Source organism: Borostomias antarcticus (assembly GCF_949987555.1).
Source record: "Borostomias antarcticus genome assembly, chromosome: 2".
Classification (NCBI taxonomy): Eukaryota; Metazoa; Chordata; class Actinopteri; order Stomiiformes; family Stomiidae; genus Borostomias; species Borostomias antarcticus.
Window position 1 is genome coordinate 18,701,320 of NC_140235.1, and position 22,640 is coordinate 18,723,959.

The 22,640-nt window shown below is 48.3% G+C and overlaps 1 protein-coding gene across 1 annotated transcript in view; it reads left to right on the forward strand.

Annotated features, from left to right (window-relative positions):
- Window positions 1-316: 316 nt before the first annotated feature.
- The window catches only part of myripb (myosin VIIA and Rab interacting protein b), a gene marked incomplete at both ends in the record, with an annotated part of 123,783 nt that continues 101,459 nt past the window's right edge, over window positions 317-22,640 (forward strand). Inside the window, one exon of the mRNA XM_084453568.1 lies at window positions 317-426. Within this exon, the coding sequence (XP_084309694.1) occupies window positions 317-426 (110 nt within the window). The remainder of the gene's footprint in view (window positions 427-22,640) is intronic.

Genomic DNA, 22,640 nt, shown 5'->3' on the forward strand with positions numbered 1-22,640 from the left:
CCCTCTCCCTTCCCTCCCTACTCCCCGCCCCTTCTCTTTCTCCCCCTCCCTCCCTCCTTCTCTGCTTTCCATCCTGTCCCCTCTCTCTCTCTCTCTCTCTCTCTCCCACCTCCCTCTCTCTACTTCCTTCCAATATGTCCATCACTCCCTCCCTCTCTCTCCTCCTCCCGCCCCCCCTCCGTCCCTGCCCCCTCCCTCCCTCCCTCTCTGCAGGGTCGTCCCAGCCACGGCCCCCTGAGTGCCCTCTGCCCCCCCCCTTCCCCCCAGTATCAGATCCTCCCCCCACCCCCCCGCGGAGCTGGCGCTGTCAGGAGAGATGGGGCGGAGGCTGGACCTGTCGGGCCTGACGGACAGCGAGGCTGACCACGTCCTGAAGGTGGTGCAGCGAGACATGAAGCTGAGGAAGAAGGAGGAGGACCGGCTCAGGTGAGGGGGCAGACAGGAGGGGGGGTCTGAAGGAATGCAGGACCAGTTGTGGGGTGACTCTTTTTGGGCAGGCCAACAGACATTTTTCAAAGCTAATGTAGAAGTGCCGGTTTCGTCATGATTCAGGTGTGAATTTTCGTAGGGTAATGCTCGACCCTGAATACCTCATAAATCGGCTCTGGGATTGGGAGGGCCGGGGGGGCTGAGGCAAGGGTTAGGCTAGAAATGTTGAGCCTTTGAAATAATATAATATTTGCCCCCCCAAACCTAGACACTATGATAACAATAACAACTACAACAATAATAATAATAATAATAATAATAATAATAATAATATAATAGTGGTTTATGGGGGCACCTGTCAGTGCAGGGCCCTTGGCATCATTCTACCCCCCCCCCCCCCTTACAGCCCCCTTACAGTTACGTACACATGCAGAATGTCTTGGCGGGGCCAAGATGTTAATGCCCCACTCTCACACACCCTCTGACAGACAGCTCCCTTCTGTGGGCGCGACAGGCCGTCTCCCTCACCTCCTCTATCTCCTCCTCCTCCTCCCCTTCTCCTCCTTCTCACCCCTCTCTCCCTGGCTGTGGCAGGCTACAGTCAGGGGAGGCGGTGCTGGCGTGTTGACAGGCTCGCCTGGGGAGTGGCGCGTCAGACTCACGATCAGCCCGTCTGTTTTCTGATGCCTCAGCAGGACTGGGCAGTGATCCTGCCGAACGAAAGCTGCAGGGAATCAGGAAGAATGCAAATGAATATTACAGAACAGAATCATACTTGGTGTTTGAATATGCAAACTGTAATGATTAGCTTGTAGAGTCTTATCTTTTTCCAAAGAAGCTCAGGAAAGAACTTTAATTAACCCTAAACCAACCAGTGTGTGTGTGTGTGTGTGGGGGGGGGGGGGTTGAAATGACTCTTTCCATGAGGTGCTTGAAAGCACAATGTTCTCTCAGTGATCCATGTCAGCTGATCAAAAGCAAGGTAAGCTTTGTTGCAGTAAATGGTAAATTGTAAATGGACAGATGGGGCGTAGGGGGCCTTGTAAGCCCAGTCACAATCCTCATTAGAGAAACATCTTTGTCTGCAGCCCCGTTAAATTAAACATGAGGCAAAGTGGGTTTTCAAAGTGATGTATTAATTTAGGCTTATATTTCAGACATTAAAAGCCCACACACAGACACCAAAGTTAGGTTCTTATTTGGACTATTTCTTTGGGCTGCTGGATGTATTCATCTGGCAAATATCGGATCAGAAACCTGTTACATACAGTAGCCAGTCATTTTCGCCACACTCCCACAATGTGCAGTCAGTCACCTCCCCCGTGAAATTGATCATTCCCAGTTGCCAGTTCCAAGATGGCAGTCAATTACTGCGGTGGCTAAAACTTTAGTCTGGGGATGCAGTGCTGGGAGATCAGCAGTTAGCTAGATTAATGTACTACTACTACTACTACTTCTACTACTACTACTACTACTACTACTACTACTACTACTACTACTACTACTACTACTACAACAACAACAACAACAAATTCACAGAACTACTCTGCCTTCCCTTCTCTGGGGTCTAATAGGACATGCTAACTTAAGACCATTGCTTTGGAGAAGAACAAGACCACACACAGGTTCAACTAGAACTAATGTTCTGCAGGACATGATGCTGCTCCCCTCCACTTCTACAGGATTAACACAGTCTGGCCACTGTGATCTGTGTACCGATGATACACAAAGCAGATTGTGTGTGTATGCGTGTGTGTGTGTGTGCGTGAGTGAGACATTTCTACTGCCATTGATCTATATTTGCTACCACCTTAAGAAGGATCAAACAAGAATTTTGTGTTTCACAACGTTTCCAACTGACTAGGACACCAAAACAATAAACAATGTCTGCTGTTCACTTTTGATATGGATATAAATAAATGAAGGGGGAAGCCACTGTATACAGTAATGTAATGCAAAAATGTCTAAAATACGCACACTTAAGGTTACAGTGTTCTCGCTAGGCTTTTGAATTACACACAGGTTTAATTAGTACTGTAGATGCAAACCACTTGCAACGCGTTTCGAATACTAAACTCTTTTAGGCAGCAATGGTAAGCGAGTGGAATCATGTCTGATATATTAAAGGGTGGGGAGGGGACATGTCACAGACCACCCTAACCCTCTACCACACCTGCCTATGAGGAACTAATCATGATGTGAACCCTCCCCATACTCTTATACATGTGCATCTCAGAAAATTTTAATATTGTGAAAAAGTCCATTATTTTACATAATTTAATTTAAACAGTGAACAACAGTGAAACAGTGAAATCTCTCATGTATTCTAGATCCATTACACAAAGTTAAATATTTCAAGCCTTTTTTGTTTTAATCTTTATGATTGTACAGTATGTTCGGTATGTTCATTTTATACACTCAATACTTGGTGGGGGCTCCTTTTGCACAAATTACTGCATCAACATGTGGCATGGAGGCAATCAGCCTTGAAATATTTCAGTACATGTGAATGAATCTATAATATATGAAAGTTTCACTTTTTGAATTAAATAACGGAAAATAACTTTCCACAATATTCTAATTTTCTGAGATGCACCTGTATGTCGAACAGGATTCCACACGCTTATCATTGTTGCCTGAAGAAGAGTTTAGTACTCAAAAGTGAAAGTGGTCTGCATGTACCTGCCTGTGTGTGTTCCAAAAGCCTAGCGAGGTCGCTGTAACCTAAAGGTTGCATATGTTAGGCATAAAATAATTATTTTTTCTTTATATTTCGGACTACTGCCTTTTTGGGAACCGTATCTTCCACTTTTTTGTGTGGTAGTGTATCTTCATTCAGTGTGGAACACTTTTGATATGGAACATTTAATGTGGAAACTGCAGTTCTGAAGTTTTGTGGCTTTATGTTAATATAGTGACTGTAGTTCTTTCGAAAACAGCAGCAGATTGTGTGTGGGATCTCTCAGGTGTGTTTGCTGCCCATCTGTGGTCTTTTTCTCTCCTTCTCTCTGCATGGCTGACGCTTGTTTTTGCTCTTGGAGATTGAAGAGTCCTGGCGGATTTCTAAACTATCTCATGAATCCTTCACTGGACTAATTTACAACTCTCAGTTGGTGCTTTAAACACTGTATTTCAATTTCCCCTGCGTTGCCTACTGAGAAATGTTGAGAAAAATCTTATTGATAGCACCTTCTGTGGCATCAGCACCAGACTGTTAGAAAAAGTGTGATTCACTCTAACCAGACTCAGGGTCAGTCTTTGAGTTCCCTAGGTATAGAATATTTTCCTGCACTAATAGCACTTAGCTGTTATTCAGCAACTGCAGGTACAGTAAATCGTGATTTCTACTCACTACTTGGATCTTTTTTGACTTTTTCCTTTTTTTTTTTAACGCTGGAGAAATCAACTCAGCTCCCCGAATCATCTGGATAGGGGACTACCAAATGATTGAGGCGCATACATGTAGATTACTGTCATGATCGCTGCAGTACAGGTATGTTAGTGTTGGTAATGATAATACAGTAATAACTGATGATGCTCCAGAAGTCGTCTCTGCCTGGCCTGCTGGAGGTCGTCCTATCCCTGTGTGGCCCCGGGTGAACAACTGCAGAGCTCTGAACAGAAATGAGACTAAATCTAGGATTTAGGACGGTGTAGCAGGCTAATGATGAGCAGTTGCAGCATGAGCTGCTATCTGGAATGCCAAATATTGCTGCTTGATACCAGTCAATTCTGATGTAGGAGCCCCTGCATATCTGGCCTGCTCTCTCTTCCTCTCTCTCTCTCTCTCTCTCTCTCTCTCTGCGGCCCTCATTAGAGCACTGGAGAGGAGAGGCTGGGAGAGGCTGAGGCAGAGAGGCTGAGGTGGAGGCTGGGGACCTTAATAAACAGCACAACGACTCCCCGGAGATGGAGAGAGACGAAAATGATAAAAATAACGATATCTGCCATCCACGGCCTCTGAGCTTCCCAACGCCTCTCCTCTGCTAGTGCTAGCCACTAATTGCTGGTGGAGATGGTAAGATCTTCCATAGGACCATCTCTCCTTCTCTCTCTCTCTCTCTCTTCCTGATATGATAATGTTGATTACTTACTACAGTATACTCACTCTTGGCTGGGCTCAATCTTATTCGCCAGACTTTGACAAGTCTATATTATCAAAAGGCAAGAATATGGACTGCGGTGTTTTACTGTCCAGTGAGGTACAGTAGGTGTCTCTTGTAAGGTAAATATAGCATGATAATTGAACAATGTTCCGCAGCTAATTTACCATCACCTCGTCCCTTATAGAGCGATGTTCCTTCTTTAGGGACATGCTGGCTCAGGCATGTTCTCTCTCTCTTTCTCTCTCTCTCCCTCTCTCTTTCTCTCTCTCTCCCTCCCTCTCGCTTTCTCTCTCTCTCTCTCTCTCTCTCTCTCTCTCTCTCTCTCTCTGTATCCTCATGTCCTTATGAAGGCCATGTTACATCTGACCACTAGACAGCATTATAGAATTATTGCACTGTTGTACATATTCCTGTTTAAAAGCTGCATTGTTTACCATGAAAGCCATGCATCTCTGTTGTAGATATTATAAGTTGTATTATTATTATTATTATTATTATTATTATTATTATTATTATTATTATTATTATTATTATTATTATTATTGTGACTGAACATATATTTCTTCTTTTCCTTTACTTATCTTAGTGAAGCACAATCTGGTAGCTGACGAAAAACCATTTAACTGCTCATTGTACCTGTGTGATGTGGTATGTGACGAATAAACCTTGTCTTGACTATCTCTCTCTCTTACTCGTTCTCTCTCTCTCCCTAATCTCTCTCTCCTTTGTCTCACTTTCTCTCTGACTCTCTCCTACAGTATCTGTCCCTCTCTCTCTCCCCCCCTCCTGCCTTCTCTTGTTCTGTCTAGTCCCCCCCCTCTCTTCCAGATAGATAACAAATCTGATGCTGAGTACTGAATGGTGTAGTTTTTATAGCCGTGGTTTTAATTGGTCAACCTGGAGTGTAGATCTTCACAGATGAAGTGGTACTAAAACAGAATGTTGTGGAGCGCAGGCCTGTTTAGCCAGCAGAGCAGCCTTTATTAATGAGGCGTTCAACATCAAACCCATCCATCATTCATGGCCGCATAGAACCAGTCTCATACCATAGATAGAGGAACTACAGTGTACTGGGCTAGACTGGGATGAGTTCTTCTGATACATTCTGCAGTGCAAGACTAGGAATTTAATCAGACCAAATTGGTACCAGAGTATGATTTGTGTTGCTGCACTTTCGTCGATGCAGTTTGGCATTCAGACCAAACACTCTCTTAAACAGTGACTGTCTGTGGATCTGAGACTGTAAACGTCCTTCAAACGAATGGCAGCTTTCAGGATGGTGAATCCAGGGATGAGGAGAAGGTCTTTCTGACTCGCTGTTGGCTTACCTCTTTCCTCTTTTCTTTCCGCCCCTCAGTAAATGTGACAGGCTGTTCTGAGCGACAGGGCGAGAGGCTGTGACGTTGTGGACAGAAGCAGACTGACGAGGCCTTCCTGTCAGGTGACCAGACTGACGAGGCCTTCCTGTCAGGTGGCGGCTTGACCTCTGTTTTGTCTGCTATTTGTCTCGTTACCCCTCTATAGACCTGGCTGTCCTAAGAGGAGACACACGTACCCGTTAGGCTCCTCAGCACAGCCCCCAAGGCAGGCAGACTCACCCAAGAGCCTTATTGACTTTTAAACAATTATCAGGCTTTTTGTCCCAAATGGCTGTCCGTCTCTCAGGATTGATGTACAGTAATTGGGTGTCAGAGTGAAGGACATGCCTTCAGTATATAGCGCCCCCTTCTTGTGATGTTGTCATTCCATTAGAGCTGTTCTAATAGGACAGATTAACCTTCTGACTCAGACACTCGGCTGCCTCTCTGACAACATTACCCCCTCTCTTCTCCTCTCCACTCCTCTTCCCTTCTGTCCTCCTTTCCTCTCACCTCTCTTCCCTTCCCTTCTCCACTCCTCCCTTCCCTTCTCTCCTCTCCTATACACCCCTCTTCACTCCTCCCCTCCCTTCTCTTCTCTCCTCCCCTCTCTTCCCATCTCTCCTCTCCTATCCTCCCCTCTCCTCTCTTTCCTTCCCTTCTCTCCTCCCCTCCCCTCTCTATTCCTCTCCTCCCCGCCCTCCCCCCATCCGCTATGACTCAGTGTTTACTCAGGTGTCTACTGGAGGAGACAGCTCACTGTTTTATCTGTTTAATGTCCCAGTAATCAGATGTGTTGTTATAGATAAGGCCTTTTTGGACAGACTTGAGTTGTGAGCCAATGACTAAGGGGGTATTCCAGGGGGTTGTTCCACTCTGAGTTTGCTAACCCTGAAATTCAATTCAATACAATCTCAACAACAACAACAACAACGGTATTGCAGTAGTCCAGGGCAGGGAGGTTGAATAGATCTATTGTGTTACACAGACGTGTTATTTCTTCCTCCCAATGCCAGAAGGGCGTTTGTTCTGCGCAGTAATCCACCGTTAGGTCTGACCTTTACATGTGACATTCTTTCTCATGAGAGCAGCCAAATCTGTTAAGACGGTGTTAATCACTGAACACTTACTGATCTTTACGTGTTTGTGGACTAATCACTTCTAGTCGGGGTCGGGTGCGCTGCCAACTAGGTGGTGGTGAAAGCGGTGGGCACCAACGGACCGGACCCGAGCGGCAGAGACTGGCTCTGGGGACATGGAACGTGACCTCGCTGCGGGGGAAGGAGCCGGAGCTTGTGAGGGAGGTGGAGCGATACCAATTACACCTGGTGGGGCTAACCTCCACGCACAGCACCGGCGCTGGAACCAAACTCCTGGATAGGGGTTGGACCCTGTTCTTCTCCGGAGTTGCTCACGGTATGAGGCGTAAGGCAGGTTTGGCTATACTAGCTAGCCCCCAGCTGAGCGCCTCTGTGCTGGAGTTCACCCCAGTGGACGAGAGGGTCGCCTCCCTGCGCCTTAGGACTGTGGGGGCGGGGGGACTCTAACTGTGGTTTGTGCTTATGCACCAAACAGCAGTTCAGAGTACTCAGCCTTCCTGCAGACCCTAAGTGGAGTCCTATTTAGGGGTCCTGCAGGGGACTCCACCGTCCTATTGGGGGACTTCAATGCACACGTGGGCAATGATGGAGAAACTTGGAGGGGCGTGATTGGGAGGCATGGCCACCACGATCTGAACCTGAGTGGTGTTTTGTTGTTGGACTTCTGTGCTAGTCACGGTTTGTCCATAACAAACACCATGTTCGAACACAAGGATGCCCACAAGTACACCTGGCATCAGAACACCTTAGGCCGACGATTGATGATAGATTTTGTTATCGTATCATCCGATCTGAGGCCATGTGTTTTGGACACTCGGGTAAAGAGAGGGGCAGAGCTGTCCACTGATCACCATCTGGTGGTGAGCTGGTTTCGATGGCGGGGAAACCTCTGGACAGACCTGGAAAACCCAAGCGTGTAGTGAGGGTGAACTGGGAACGTCTGGAGGAAGAGCCTGTCCGGAGAGATTTCAATTGCCACCTCCGGCGGAGCTTCTTTGGCATCCCTGTGGAGGTTGGGGACATCGAGCATCAGTGGTCAGTGTTCAAAGCCTCCATTGCTGAAGCTGCGGCTGGGAGCTGCGGCCTGAGGGCCATAGGTACCTCAAGGGGCGGTAACCCTAGGACATCGTGGTGGACAGCGGTGGTCAGGGAAGCCGTCCGACTGAAGAAGGAGGCCTTTCGGGATATGTTTGCCCGGGGGACTCCAGAAGCAGTTGCAGAGTATCGACTGGCCCGGAGGGCTGCGGCTTCAGGCGTGACCAAGGCAAAGCAGCGGGTGTGGGAGGAGTTCAGAGAAACCATGGAGAAGGACTTTCGGTTGGCACCAAAGTGTTTCTGGAAGACCATCAGACACCTCAGGAAGGGAAAGCGGGGGACCATTCAAGCTGTATACAGCAAGGAAGGGGCACTGCTGACCTCAACTGAGGAGGTTGTTGAGCATTGGAAGGAGCACTTTGAGGAACTCCTGAACCCGACTTATCCACCCTCTACGATCGAGGCAGAGCCAGAAGATGATGGGGGGTCATCGTCAATCTCCCTGGAGGAGGTCACTGAGGTAGTCAAACAACTCCACAGTGGCAAAGCCCCAGGGACTGATGAGATCCATCCAGAAATGCTGAAGGCGCTGGGTGTTGAGGTGCTGTCTTGGTTGACACGCCTTTTTAACATTGCTTGGAAGTCCGGGTCAGTGCCAAAGGAGTGGCAGACTGGGGTGGTGGTCCCAATATTTAAAAAAGGGGACCAGAGGGTGTGTGCCAATTATAGAGGCATCACATTACTCAGCCTCCCAGGGAAAGTGTACTCCAAGGTGCTGGAAAGGAAGGTCCAGCCGATAGTTGAACCTCTGATCGAACAATGCGAATTTCGTCCTGGTCATGGAAACTCCGACCAGCTCTTCACTCTCGCAAGGATCTTGGAGGGGGCTTGGGAGTTTGGCCAACCTGTCTACATGTGTTTTGTGGACTTGGAGAAGGCTTATGACCGGGTCCCTCGAGAGGTCTTGTGGAGTGTTATGTGGGAGTATGGGGTGAGGGAATCCCTACTTAGGGCCATGCAATCCCTGTACACCCAGAGCAAGAGCTGTGTCTGTGTCCTCGGCAGTAAGTCGTCTTCCATTGGGGGTTGGCCTCCGCCAGGGCTGCGCTTTGTCACCAATTCTGTTTGTGATTTTCATGGACAGGATATCGAGGCGTAGTTGTGCGGAGGTGGGTTTGCAGTTCGGTGAGCTGGGGGCTGCACGTCGCTGCTATTTGCAGATGATGTGGTCCTGATGGCATCATCTGCCTGTGACCTCCAGCACTCTCTGGATAGGTTTGAGTGTGAAGCGGCTGGGATGAGAATCAGCACTTCTAAATCTGAGGCCATGGTTCTCAGCAGGAAACCGGTGGTCTGTTCGCTCCGAATAGGAAATGAGTCCTTACCCCAAGTGAAGGAGTTCAAGTATCTGGGGGTCTTGTTCACGAGTGAGGGAACCATGGAGAGGGAGCTTGGCCGGAGAATTGGAGCAGCTTGTGCGGTTCTGCAGTCACTTTACCGCACTGTTGTGATGAAAAGAGAGCTGAGCCAAAAGGCAAAGCTCTCGATCTACCGGTCTATCTTCGTCCCCACCCTCACCTATGGTCATGAAGGATGGGTCATGGGTCATGACTGAAAGAACGAGATCACGGATACAAGCGGCCGAAATGAGTTTTCTCCGGAGGGTTGCTGGGGTCTCCCTGAGAGATCGGGTGAGAAGTTCAGTCATCCGGGAGAGACTCGGAGTAGAGCCGCTGCTCCTTTGTGTCGAAAGGAGTCAGTTGAGGTGGTTCGGGCATCCAGTGAGGATGTCTCCTGGGCGCCTCCCTAGGGAGGTGTTCCAGGTGTGTCCACCTGGAAGGAGGCCGCGGGGTAGACCCAGGACTAGGTGGCGGGATAACATCTCCGCACTGGCCTGGGAGCGGCTAAAGATTCCCCAGGCAGAGCTGGTTGGTGCTGCCAGGGAAAGGGATGTCTGGGGCCCCCTGCTGGAACTGGATGGACCTTCCCACCAATATGAATTGAGAGAGAGCGCTATATTGGGCTAACCAGGGCTGGGTCAGTGTTGGTCAAACTCTACTGACTGTGGCTGGGTCAGTGTTATAGAGGTCAAACTTTACTGATCGGGGCTGAGTCAGTGTTGGTCAAACTCTACCAACCGGGGCTGGCTCAATGTTATAGAGGTCAAACTCTGCAGGAAGAGGAAGTGCTAGCTGACGCCACTCTTTACCCAAGTAAATACTAATACAAAATATCCAAAGAAAACACTACACATTGGTTACATCCACAATCCCTCTGAAAACGCATTCCTCGCATGAAGAGAGTGACTAACATAATCACGGCTGTGTTTTAATTTGCTTGCGCGCGTCAAGGGTCGTTAAGGTGATTCGTGTGCCTGCCCAAGCCTCATGATTTCTAATTAAGATGTGATATGGCCCTGACGAGCTGATATTTAACACGTTTAATTTCGTCAAGGATTTTTAATTAGCAGTCAGACGCTTAGCCCTGCATGGTGGTGGTGAAAGCATTCACAGTGCACGGCTGCCGTCGAGGATTATTTCTTGATCTCAAAAGTCTAGTTCTGTAGTTTCATGGTTTCTCGTCAATCTTTGAAGAGGTATTCCACAGACCAAACTCACATTTAGGGAGTTTTAATTGGTAGCTTACAGGTCTGACCTCCAGAGCACCGGAAACAAAGAAATACGAGGTGTGGTCCAGTGACACAGATATAGCCTACCAAACCCCAAAATCACATAATCATCAGTCCCTCTCAACCATTCCTTATCTATTTTATTGCCTACACATCCTCTTAAAAAAAAGGGTTCTCTCCCCCCAGAACACACACATTCCATGAAAATCACCAGTTTTGAGAATACTGTACTGTACATGGCTCTTTCTCTCTCCGACACCAAAACCGTCCAATCACATCTGGACCGGCTGGGAGAGGAACGCGGCGATTTCTGTGACCTTCGAACTTTGAGTGACCTTAAGCCCGAAAGTCAAACGTCTCTCTCTTCCTCTGTTTCACATCTTAAAAGAAAAAGACAACAAAGAGAAATAGAGAAGCAGGGATTCAGAAGTACACTACTCTATGTACACTAATGATGAAACTGGCTGTTATCAGAGAAATGTCAATCTGATCACTGTATAAGCTGTTTCTAATTATGTGTATGTGGCTCCTGTGTGGCTGTCCGAGGGTTCCTGGAAAAGGAGGTCACGGCAGGGGGTCACTACGATACCCAGGGGGGGGGGGGGGGGGGGGTTCTAGGCAGGGGACATGTCTCCCTCTCGATAGATTTACATGCTACATAGGCCAAGGGTGACATTCTCTCAGTGGTGCAAAAACACCAACTGTTTAGATACTTGGGCGCCAAAGCGCTGTAGCCTTTCTTGGTTGCAAGGCCGTATTTTGAAGACCAGAGAGACAGTTTTTTCTAGAAGGGAGAAGGGGTGTGTGGAACACCCCCCCCCTCTCTAAGGGTCAAAACCACTGTTCAGTTTGCATATGCTTTGATTTGAGTCCAGACAGCCATGCAGATCGGTCAGCTGTACATTAGACTATATCCCATCATCTTTTGTATGTTTAACCTTCTGTAAATAAACAGCTTTTGATTGTCGCTCAAATCCCATGTTTGAGAGATTCATTTGGGATACATCAGAACAAGGAGACACTGGACTGTGTGGTATTTCGTGAGATTGGGGTGCCGTCTTTTATTGAAATCAAAACACAACGCAGGCCTTAAGAAGGACAATAATAAAAGACAACGAAAGTCAACACTAACCTTACTCAGCTCACCCATGTCCAGGGTTGACCCTGGGAGGGAGACTGGCGATCTGTCTGTGTGGGCCGACTCTGCTCTGCTGTGTGTGTATGTGTGTGTGTGTGTGTGTGTGTGTGTGGAGGTGATACCATGAGGTGTCAGCAGGGAGAGGTCTGCTGCCTCAGACGCTGGGTGGGCTCTGATATCCCTTGAGTCGAGCAAATCACCAGCTAGAGATGTCCTCTGTAGCCACCTCCCCTCCTGAATGACTTCCAGCTGGGGGTACAAGCAGTCTCTTGAGAGCGGCTTGATGTTATTTCCAGTTGACTGGATAAAAAACTCTTACCAATGTAACCTGACCTTCCTGTCTGCCTGCCTGCGTGTGTTGTTGTGTAACATACTGTAGCTTATGCTTCGAGAAGAGCAGGCACCGCTAGCCAGCATCCTCTCCACCATGCCGGGTCACTCTGACAGGCCAATCACCTCCTGCTTTGTAGCCCCGCTCAGCTGAAGTGAAGGGGAGCAAAGCTGCGCTCAGCCTTATCTCAGCCCCCGCTGACAAATATAGCATGATGTCTGCCTTTCTCAGTACAGGCTCGGAGGCTATCGAGACAAGAGTGGAAGTGACTCAGAACAAAGGGCTTGGCGTTTTATTTTTATCTTTTAACAAGGTACGGGCTGACCAGAATTCGGCTTACCCCCCCGCCCCCCCCCCCCCCCGGCAAAATGTCAGGCACGCATCTGCCCGGAAGCTTACTACAGAACACTGGGTCATAATATGATGTCCTCTCTCTCTCTCTCTCCCTCCCTTGCCTCTCTCTCTCTCTCTCTCTCTCTCTCTCCTTCTCTCTCCCCCTCCTCCCTGTCCATCTCTCTGTCCGAGTTCATCACTAGCTGGGCTCGCAGGCTGCCATATGGCCAGATGAGTTGGCCGCTTGGGAGTGAACGATGCGGGAGACAGAAGGCAGACTCTGCCTGTCTGAACAATCACCCCCCGCCTCCGTACCTTCCTCCACCACCAGGCCCCCCATCACTCTGACCAGGCCCCCATCACTCTGACCAGGCCCCCATCACTCTGACCCCCATCACTCTGACCAGGGGCCTCATTTATAAACGTTGCGTTAGTACAAAAGCGTGCGTAACTCATGCTGAGCAACTTTCTACGCAACTTTCGGTATTTATAAAAAACGAGCTGAGCGATAAGTTGGCGGAAGGTGTGCGTAACTCTACGCACACTTCGACCCTCCTTTAACTACGATAAGTACGTTTCTGGAGAAAGGGGAAAACGCGACTCCGATGGCAGAGAGATGAAACTCGGGAAAGTCTACGAAACACATGACATATTGAATAATAAATACATCGGTCGCTGCAAGAAACCCTCCAATGTGTCACACAGTTTAAACGGAATCAATCGCCACCGTAGCCTAATCACGAAATAATGTCGGCATTGCTTTGGATGTGTCTGTGAATTTACCCATTTGTGTCATAATATAATGTTATGTTGTAGGCCTATTCATTTATAGGCTATCCCGAGAAGCATCACGGGCAGTAGCCTATGAATAAAAGCCACATATTACGTTGATAACACAACACGACACGAGCCTATAGGCTTATCATAGTAATGATTCCGTATGTCGATGGTCTACAACTATAAGGCCTATACCGCACCAAACAAATGTTGCATTCGGCGTTGAAGTACATTTATTCAGTTAATCATTTATTTAGTTAATTATTCGTATGTTTAATTATCCACCTATTCATTCGTTAATGTATTTATGTATTTATAGCCTATATTTGATTAGGCTTTTATGTAAACCCGAATGACCACTGAGGCAAGCCGCAATTACAATGATGTTGAGCGGTGAATGGAAATGTCCTACTTGAGGCAACTGTAGGCTACATTAGGCTATATTGTACATCATCATATATCCTCATATTGTCTTATGATTGTCATGTAGCAGGCATACGAGGAATGTGGGTAGAATTAGCTGTGCGCAAAACAGCGCATAGGTGATGCGTCTCCAAGTTGTAAGAACACAAGGGAGCAAGTTAGATTATTAATTTGCCGAATCGTCATGTGTGTAGCAATAATAACCCTTTATAGAATCGCATGAAACTCATCCATGGACCCCATATATTTACAAGACCTCGATACAGGCACTGATATAGCTGGATTATAGTAGGCCATGACGCACAGGGCCTTGGATATGCCAGGCCTTGGCACAGATGTTCTAATATGTGCTTGGCTATCCCGCAACATCCATTAGAACACGCAGCTTCTATATGCCTACAGAATGTTTTGAGAAAGTATGTGAAATGCATGATATCCCGGAAAATACACAAATTGGATGCTGCAAAGAACCCTCAGATCTGTCGTACAGTTAAATTGGGGATACTTGCCTTAAGTAGTCTATAGGCCTACATGTTTGCATTGTTATGGATGTCATTTTAAATTGACCCGTTCATACGTTGATAAGTTAGGCATTTTATTCATGGGCCACCCTGTGAAGCATTAGATTACGTGCAATATAGATCCAAACCCCATTACCCATGCAACAACACTATAGGCTTATAATGATTATCAGTTTGGATATACGCAGCCACCTAATAAGGCCTACCGCACTAAACGAATGCCAATATAGCCTGCATGATAGATAATTCATTATCTAACAGACCACTCAGGCCTAACAGGTGCTCTTATCAGTCGTGCACATGTGAAATCATCGTTCCGAAAAGATACTTTTGCGGCGTCTCTACCTCGTTGACCAATACCTCCACCTCGCATCGGTAAAATGTATCTTTCTCTTTCTGCCTTTTGCACTCGGCTCCATTGTCGTTGCATATGTATAGGCGTATCACTGACCATTTATAGGCAATTGTGGGCGTTAATTGGGGTGTGATCAGAACGCGCGTTCACGTGCGCCAAGTTAAGTGTTGATTGTGATTTATAAAGGGCAGCTGGCGTAGGCGTGCCTGAGTGAACATGGGTTGTGATACGCAGCGTTTTATAAATCGGAGATTTTTTGTGCGTATATTTTAGTAATCACTTAGCTAAGCTAACTTAGTTACGTGGATTCTACGCAATGTTTATAAATGAGGCCCCAGGCCCCCATCACTCTGACCCCATCACTCTGACCAGGCCCCCATCACTCTGACCAGGCCCCCATCACTCTGACCCCCCCATCACTCTGACCCCCATCACTCTGACCCCCCCATCACTCTGATCCCTATCACTCTGACCCCCATCACTCTGACCCCCATCACTCTGACCAGGCCCCCATCACTCTGACCCCCCCATCACTCTGACCCCCATCACTCTGACCCCCCCATCACTCTGATCCCTATCACTCTGACCCCCATCACTCTGACCAGGCCCCTATCACTCTGACCAGGCCCCCCATCACTCTGACCAGGTCCCCCATCACTCTGACCCCCATCACTCTGACCAGGCCCCCATCACTCTGATCCCTATCACTCTGACCCCCATCACTCTGACCCCCATCACTCTGACCCCCCCATCACTCTGATCCCTATCACTCTGACCCCCATCACTCTGACCCCCATCACTCTGACCAGGCCCCCATCACTCTGACCCCCCCATCACTCTGACCCCCATCACTCTGACCCCCCCATCACTCTGATCCCTATCACTCTGACCCCCATCACTCTGACCAGGCCCCCATCACTCTGACCAGGCCCCCCATCACTCTGACCAGGTCCCCCATCACTCTGACCCCCATCACTCTAACCAGGCCCCCCAACACTCTGACCAGGCCCCCCATCACTCTGACCCCCATCACTCTGACCAGGTCCCCCATCACTCTGACCCCCATCACTCTGACCCCCATCACTCTGACCCCATCACTCTGACCAGGCCCCCATCACTCTGACCAGGTCCCCCATCACTCTGACCAATCTTCCGCAATCTTTCATACGATATTAGGGAAAGCCAAAGAGGGTTTTGTCGGTCTGTAAAAAGTCTTCATTAAAGAACCTCTCACAATTCACACATTTTTTAATTTGCTCACTGAAGTTCGATATGCAATATTAACATCCATATCTTAACATCATATGTGAACTGATCAGTCAGCGGGAAGTAATGTATACATTTTGGTCCATAATCTGGAACTGGACCTGCCCCGGAGCAGGTTAGCTCGGATATACGTTACCATGGCGATATGTGGCATGGTGAAAAGTGATCCACCTTCGTGATACGGATAAACCAGACTTGAACCTGAAGTTATCGCGCTAACCCCATAATCTTGTTTCGTAGTACAGGGCCCTGCTCCCTCCAATTTGCAGGCTACGCTAGAGTTTGCCTTTCATTCAGTTTGCCTTCACTGAAGCGTTTGCTTGGTCTGTCTTTTGTTTTTTCTCTCTCTCTCTCTTGAAGTGTGTGTTTTGCCATGGAGTACTGTATACTGTAGGCATATCAATATCCCCCGGGACAACTGTTTAGAATGCAGAGGATGGAGCTCTGTAGAGTGGAGTGAGATTGATGGAGAGAGGGAGAGAGAGAGAGATACATACATCAGCAGAACTTGGCTTCAGAATGTCCGATGAAGCTTCTTCATATCTTTCTTTTCCTGCACCCTCTCTCTCTCTCTCTCTCTCTCTCTCTCTCTCTCTCTCTATCTCAGAATACTGTTGGTTTTTAGACAATCATTGATTCCCAGACTGCGGTTCCTGTGAGAGCTCTCCAGCTGAGCACTACTTGAGCTGGGAGGCTTCTGGCTGGCCTGCTCATTGACAGTTAAGGGAATCTTTTTTTACAGTAGCATCATGCATGGAGTCAGAGAGCAGGTGTGTCTATGCTGACCACATACAGTATAGTACTGTACACACACACACACACACACACAAACAAAAACAGACGTGCAGCGTGATCAAACTAGTGTTGTGCCGTGCCCCCGCAGGGCAACAACGCTCCACCATGGCTCTCAGCCAATGAAACGGGAGGAAACTCCTCAAACAGAGGCACTACTTCCAGAGACGGTCCTAATCAGGTCGGCTCGGCATAAATATCTCCCCTCTGGCTTCCTCATCTCAGACGCGTGGGAGACCAGAGCCGGGGAATCCCATCACAGGATTGATTCTGATGTGAGCCAGAGCAAATAGAAGGTCATTTGTGACTGTGAAATTAATGGCGTGGGCAGGGGTGAGCGGGCGGGGCCAGCGCCCACGGCCCTGGCTGGTGTTAAAGACCTCCTGTTTGATTTCGGAGGACCATTGATTCTCATTTTGTTGTCCTCTGGGTGTATTTAAGGAGGAGCTGAGGGGAGGCGGGGGGCCTGATATTTCCCACCAAGTCGAGGAGGAGCCCCCCCTGACCTGATCAATACAGAGCCTTCCTGGGAATCACATTCATTCCGTCAGTCAACACACACACACCTATTGTACCTACGCGCACACACACACACACACACACACACACCCACACACACACACACACACACACACACACACACACACACACACACACACACACACACACACACACACACACACACACCTAAACACAGTGCCGGTTCTAGCACATTTGGCGCCCTAGGCAAGTTTCACTCCTGCCACCCCTTTGATTTGTAAGAAATGTTGGACGTTCCAACAAAGGTTCCCACTCCAGGCTACATTGGCTAATGTTATTAAACCTGTGGCCGCTGTATAGCTCAAGTGGTAGATCGGGTCGTCCAATAATCGTAGGGTCGGCAGTTCGAATCCCGGCTCCTCCTGACGACATGTCAAAGTGTCCTTGGGCAAGACACTGAACCCCAAATTGCTCCCAGTAAGCAGGCTAGCACCTTGCATGGCAGTTGCTGCCATTGGTGTCTGTGTGAATGGGTGAATGAGAGGCCTTCATTGTATAGTGCTTTGGATAAAAGCACTATATAAGTACAGACCATTTACCTTTTGAGTTATAGCACAGCGTTTAGCTATAAGTGAGCTAGTTAGACATAGCTAGCATAGTCTACAGACTCTAGTCTCTAGCTATTCTGTGAATGAGATCTAGCTCGCTAGCTAATGTTGTTGGCTGTGTGTTGCGTTGCCCAATTCAGTCCCAGCAACTAGGCTACTCGACACCATACCTTACGTAGGATAATGTTCTCTCTTCATCCTTGGAACCCTCCCTCCAGCAACTTTTCCAGTCAACTTGATCCAATGAAAAAATTAGAAGGGTTTGGAGCCGCTGAGTTTATTTTCGATTTCCAAGGGCGTTATCAACCGTCGCAAACCAAAATGCCTCTGGACGAAATTAGGTAGACCTATAACCAGAGCAACGAAACGTGGGTTAGCGTTAACGTTTGTGATTGGCCCGGCAAATATCTGCCAGGTGGAACTCAATCTAATGTCTGCCTGACCAGACTGATCTGCGGAGAGAACCAGAATTGTGAGCTCACGTGATCAGGATGGAGAAGCCGGAGGCCCCGCTCCCAGACCCAGACTCTGACCCTGATGAGCCGGGCCGGGAGCAGAGCAGCAGCCGGCGTGTGGCCGGCGCCAGAGCAGCTATTCTCCACGGATGGCAGCATATGCTACAGTAGGATAAGATATGTGTCACTCTGGCGACACTACAGACAAACAGCTGGGCTTTTATTCCCAATAACAGCCGTCTTCAGCGTACCAGCGCTGCTGGAGCCGCTTTGCACCGAGCAGCTGCAAAAGGAAAATAATTTAGTGAGGTGATTTTCGCCCAGCTTCGTTGCTCTTGTGATTGATGTTCATCTGAGCCCTGATTGGAGAGGCGTAGGGTAGACGTCAGCCTCCTCCAAGCCCTAACAAGAGTTGATATCTGCAGATTGTATGTGTGTGTGTGTGTGTGTGTGTGTGCTGTCATCTTTGACATTTGATATGGCCAGTGAAACTGTTCTTGAATCTTGAGAACTATGTACAGTACCTCCCTCCCAGTACATTCCCTGTCTGTGTCTTCAGGTGTCTATGACACACAGCTGATAATAAAGACAGTGGCTGAGCAGCAGACGTGTGATCTGTGTGGAGAGCAGGAGAGGAGAAGAGAGGAGAGTAGAAGAGTAGATAGGAGAGGAGGAAAGAGGCGAGGAGAAGAGACGAGAGGAGGAGAGACGAGATGAGAAGAGAGGAGGAGAGAGGAGAGGAGGAGAGACGAGAGGAGGAGAGACGAGAGGAGGAGAGACAGGAGAGGAGGAGAGACGAGAGGAGAGGAGGAGAGACAGGAGAGAAGAGAGGAGAGGAGGAGAGACAGGATAGGAAAAGAGAGGAGGAGAGACGAGAGGAGGAGAGAAGAGAGGAGAGAAGGAGAGACAGGAGAGGAGGAGAGACGAGAGGAGAGACAGGAAAGGGTGAGACAGGAGAGGAGGAGAGACGAGAGGAGAGGAGGAGAGACAGGAGAGAAGAGAGGAGAGGAGGAGAGACAGGAGAGGAGGAGAGATGAGAGGAGAGGAGGAGAGACAGGAGAGGAGAGGAGGAGAGACAGGAGATGAGGAGAGATGAGAGGAGAGGAGGAGAGACAGGAGATGAGGAGAGACAGGAGAGAAGAGAGGAGAGGAGGAGAGACAGGAGAGGAGGAGAGACGAGAGGAGGAGAGACGAGAGGAGGTGAGAAGAAAGGAGGGGGGTGGGGGCGGAGAGACAGGAGAGGAGAGACAGGTGGAGGAGAGAGAGCAGTCCAAGACGTCTCGTATGCTGTCAGTGAGCAGGAACGTTGCAGATGCTGCCTGAATTTTTCCATCAGTACAGAGACTGCTGCTCTCCTCTCACAGCTGCTGCAGTATGTGTGTGTGTGTGTTGTGATTTAGAGTGTGTCTGTGTGCGTCTGCGAGTTTTGTGTGTGTGTGTGTATGTGTGTGTAAACGCGTATTCAAGTGTGTCTGTGAGGAAGTGAGCGTGTGTCTGTGTGTACATAAACATGTGTGCAAGTGTGTGTGTGTGTGTATGTGTGTGTGAGGAAAAGAGTGTATGTGTGTGTGTGTTGTACGCAAGTGTGTGTGTGTGTGTGTGAGTGTATGTATGTTTGTGTGAGTGTATGTGTATGTGTGTGTGTGTGTGTGTGTGTGTGTGTGTGAGTAAGGGTTAATGAGGAGGCTCACGTTCTACCTCTCACACATCTCCTGAGAAGAGACACCTCCTGTCTCTGTGAACACACTCACAGGGGAGGAAGGTGATATCCAGGTGCTATGTGGATTTTACACCATATTTACTTCACAGTGCTGTGTAGAAAGTGCACAATATGCAGTTTCCATGAAACTGTAGTGTCAGATTGTCAATGCAGAATCCCTTTAAAGAGATTTATGTTGCATACGTATGTATTGTTTCAGCTGTGTGGGAGTGTTTGTTTGAATAATGGATAGTTCTCACGCCCTGCTAAGTGTGCAGCTTCTATTGTGAGAGAGAAAAGGTGGTGTTACTGATCTGAACGCTAGACTCACAGCAAAGCATCTGTCAACCTCTTCCGCCATCATGATCCATCCACTCTCTCTCTCTCTCGCTCCCTCTGTCTCTCTCTCTCTCTCTCTCCCTCCCTCCTTACGTGTCTTATATCTGTCTCTGCCTCTCTGATAGTGAGGTGTAGAAATATCACAATAACACGCACTTTGTGTGACTGATGGCCCAGACAAGTCCTGTAATTCAACCTACCGCTGGTTTGTCATCCACTCTGCGCTGGAGTAACAACGCTCCGCTCCGATTATTCGCTGCATCAGAGTATGTGAGAGGGAGTTCATTAAAACTCTGGCTTAAGTTGCCGCAAGCCTTTTTTTATGATGACCTGGCGTTAAAAAATCACTGCTCACTTTGAAAGAATTCTGCATGCTTGGGCTATGGTTTCTCCCTCCTCCCCTCCTCCCTCCTCCTCACCTCCTCTCCTCCTCTCTCCTTCGCTAGCTAGTTGCTCCCTGGGTCTTGGGGGCTCGACTGCTAACCCCCTCCCTCTGGTATGCTGGAGCCTCTCTCACAGGTCCAGCTGGTGCTGCCGAAACCCACAAGCAATCTCATCGCTTTCAACCCCGCCAGTTTGTCATTATAACACGGTAAAGCTCAGCCATTGGAAACACATCACTTCATGTTAGCGTGCACAGTAACAGCAGACTAGGCGACTAGCTTATCAATGGGGAGGCTTGTGTCCATGGAAAGTGGGCTGAGGTTGACCGAATGGAGCAGCAGTAAGATGCCCTGGGTAACTTCCACTGCTACACTGGAGATGGACGGGCCTTCTGTACTGTGCTGTAGGATTCAGACACTGCATTAGTGGGTTGCCAGAATATGTTAATGGCGTTCGCCGCTGCACTCAAGTGGGTTGCTATGGGCCACTGTGGACTACAGTGTTATGAGGAATTGTTAAGTTCTCTGAAAAGTACTATGGGTTTGACTCGGGTTCATTGGTGGGTCGCCAGGCTTGAGAGATAGCGCTGCCCCCATTGAGGTGTTGTCATACAGAGTAACACAAATAGATTCTTTGCTAGTGCTCTGAGATACCCAGGTAGTTGGAGAATGCACTTTGGCCGTGGATTCGACTCCTGCGCATTAGCGGGTTGCCATAGACCAGTTAGTTCTTAACCCCAGACATTAGTCTTCCTCAGGTGGGTTGCCAGGTTTGGGAGCTTGCCCTTGCTTTGCAGGGCCCATAGGGAGCACTGTTGTCCATGTTGTTGTCAGGACAGGGTTCTCCTCTGCTGTCCACACAGTCCCATCTCACTGTCGGTACTAGGCTGTGTTGCAGCACTCTGTGTGTGTCATCAACCCCGTTGACGTGTGATCAACCCTGTTGTTGACTGTGTGAATATGCTGAATACACTCAGCAGCCAGAGGCCTTCAGTTTCTGGTCCACTATATCTGCAGGGATAAGGCTGTCGGAGACTCAATTTGAATGTACTCTTTAGTTGAATATCCTTGTTGTATATTCTTCCATAATTGTGTAAATTAGGTTGACAGTCTTCATGTTACATGTAACTGGGTAGGCTACACATCTCAATACTTCCAGTGCCCTCTGTTGGTATTGGGTAACATTACAGGAGAAAGCTGAAACATACTTGAGGATTCATATTGCAGTTTCCCTGCCTCTAGTAACTCTAAGTGTTAATTATCAGCTGTGTGTCACAGACACCTGAAGACACAGACAGGGAATGTACTGGGAGGGAGGTACTGTACATAGTTCTCAAGATTCAAGAACAGTTTCACTGGCCATATCAAATGTCAAAGATGGTCTTAAAGCCCCCCCAGCACACACACACACACACACACACATACACACACTCACACACACACAATCTGCAGATATCAACTCTTGTTAGGGCTTGGAGGAGGCTGACGTCTACCCTACGCCTCTAATTCCAATTGCTTGTTTTTTTATAGCTATGAAGTGAGTATTTGTTGAGAAGGTCTCATTCCTCTCACACTAACAGTATATGAAGGACGCTGATATTCACAATGCAGGCTTCCTCATCAAAGATCAATGAGGTTTCTCAAAATATGTCAGGCCATTCGACAACAACGTCTCACTAGAAAGCTAATGAGCCACATTGTAATGCATCGTGTGTGTGTGTGTGTGTGTGTGTGCGTGTGTGTGTGTCTGTGTGGATTTGGGGAATAGACGTCGGTTTTCTCTTCGTGGGCTCTTCGTGTGAAAATATTCAGTATTCTTCACTCGTAACTGCCTTGGCCTCCTGAGGGCTTGCATACACACATACATTGAGTGTAGTTGTGTACAAAAGTGTGTGTGTACGCATACTGTACGTGTGTGCGTACAGTACGTGTGTGTGTGTGTGTGTGTGTGTGTGGCCTGCTGAGGAGAAAGTAATTAGCTGGTCTTGTCATGCTAACCGTTATGTGTTGCTTGTGGAGGAAGAATGCACTGCAGTATGTAGTGGTTGCTTTGTGGCGTTAGACTGTCTCCAGTGCTGTTAAC